This window comes from Corvus brachyrhynchos, unplaced genomic scaffold (genome assembly GCF_000691975.1).
Source record: "Corvus brachyrhynchos isolate BGI_N302 unplaced genomic scaffold, ASM69197v1 scaffold175, whole genome shotgun sequence".
In the NCBI taxonomy this organism is placed as follows: Eukaryota; Metazoa; Chordata; class Aves; order Passeriformes; family Corvidae; genus Corvus; species Corvus brachyrhynchos.
This window is the reverse complement of record NW_008238448.1, coordinates 3,732,846-3,733,529: the sequence shown is the minus strand read 5'-3', so window position 1 is coordinate 3,733,529 and position 684 is coordinate 3,732,846. Positions and strand designations below refer to the sequence as shown.

Here is a 684-nt window from a genome sequence, read left to right as displayed (position 1 = left end):
CGCCGCCCCTCTGCCCGGGAGCATCCCGCACCCGGGCCGAGATGCGTTTCGTGGTTTTTCGCGTGCGGTGTCTGTGTGTCGGCGTATAGGAAGATAATGACATGTGTAAGGAGAGGAGAACAGCATGTATACTGGTATGCGAGTTACATGGATACAGATCGGCAAATAACGTGGGGGTTGATGGGAGAGTAATATCGACACAGACGGACAAATAGGGGTATATACGGACAAAGAATATTTTTACAGGCGGGCGAATAATATGGGTGTAGATAAGCAAATAAAACGAATTACGTGTATGCAGACGGGAGAGTAGTATGTATGCACATAGGCAGAAAGCTCGCATACGGAGAGGCGGCTCCGTCCCGCTGTCCCGGCGGTGGCTGCTCCACCGGGAGGAGCCGCCCGTGGGTGTCCGCGGGGCGCGGAGGGGCCGCGGCGGCGGGAGGCCGGCGCGGGTTAATCATTACAGCATCGAGTCGCGTTCGGGGCAGTCTGTGGGATCCAGTAGCACTGGGGACAAGCTTTCGCCCGGCCGCTGGAGAGGAGGCTGAGGCGCCCTCGTTTTCCGCTTTGTTTTTTTTTTTGTTTCCCCCACTTACAGAGAAGGATAAGAGCCAACAGAGCAAGAATGAGGATGCGGGGCCCGAGGACCCCTCCAAGAAGAAGAGGCAGCGGCGGGGAGGG

The 684-nt window shown here is 57.3% G+C and overlaps 1 protein-coding gene across 1 annotated transcript in view; it reads left to right on the top strand.

Annotated features, from left to right (window-relative positions):
• The window catches only part of PITX2 (paired like homeodomain 2), a 17,768-nt gene that overhangs the window by 13,937 nt on the left and 3,147 nt on the right, over positions 1–684 (top strand). Inside the window, 2 exon segments of the mRNA XM_008635618.2 lie at positions 602–678; positions 680–684. The exon segment at positions 680–684 is cut by the window's right edge and continues 124 nt beyond it. Of these exon segments, the coding sequence (XP_008633840.1) occupies positions 602–678; positions 680–684 (82 nt within the window).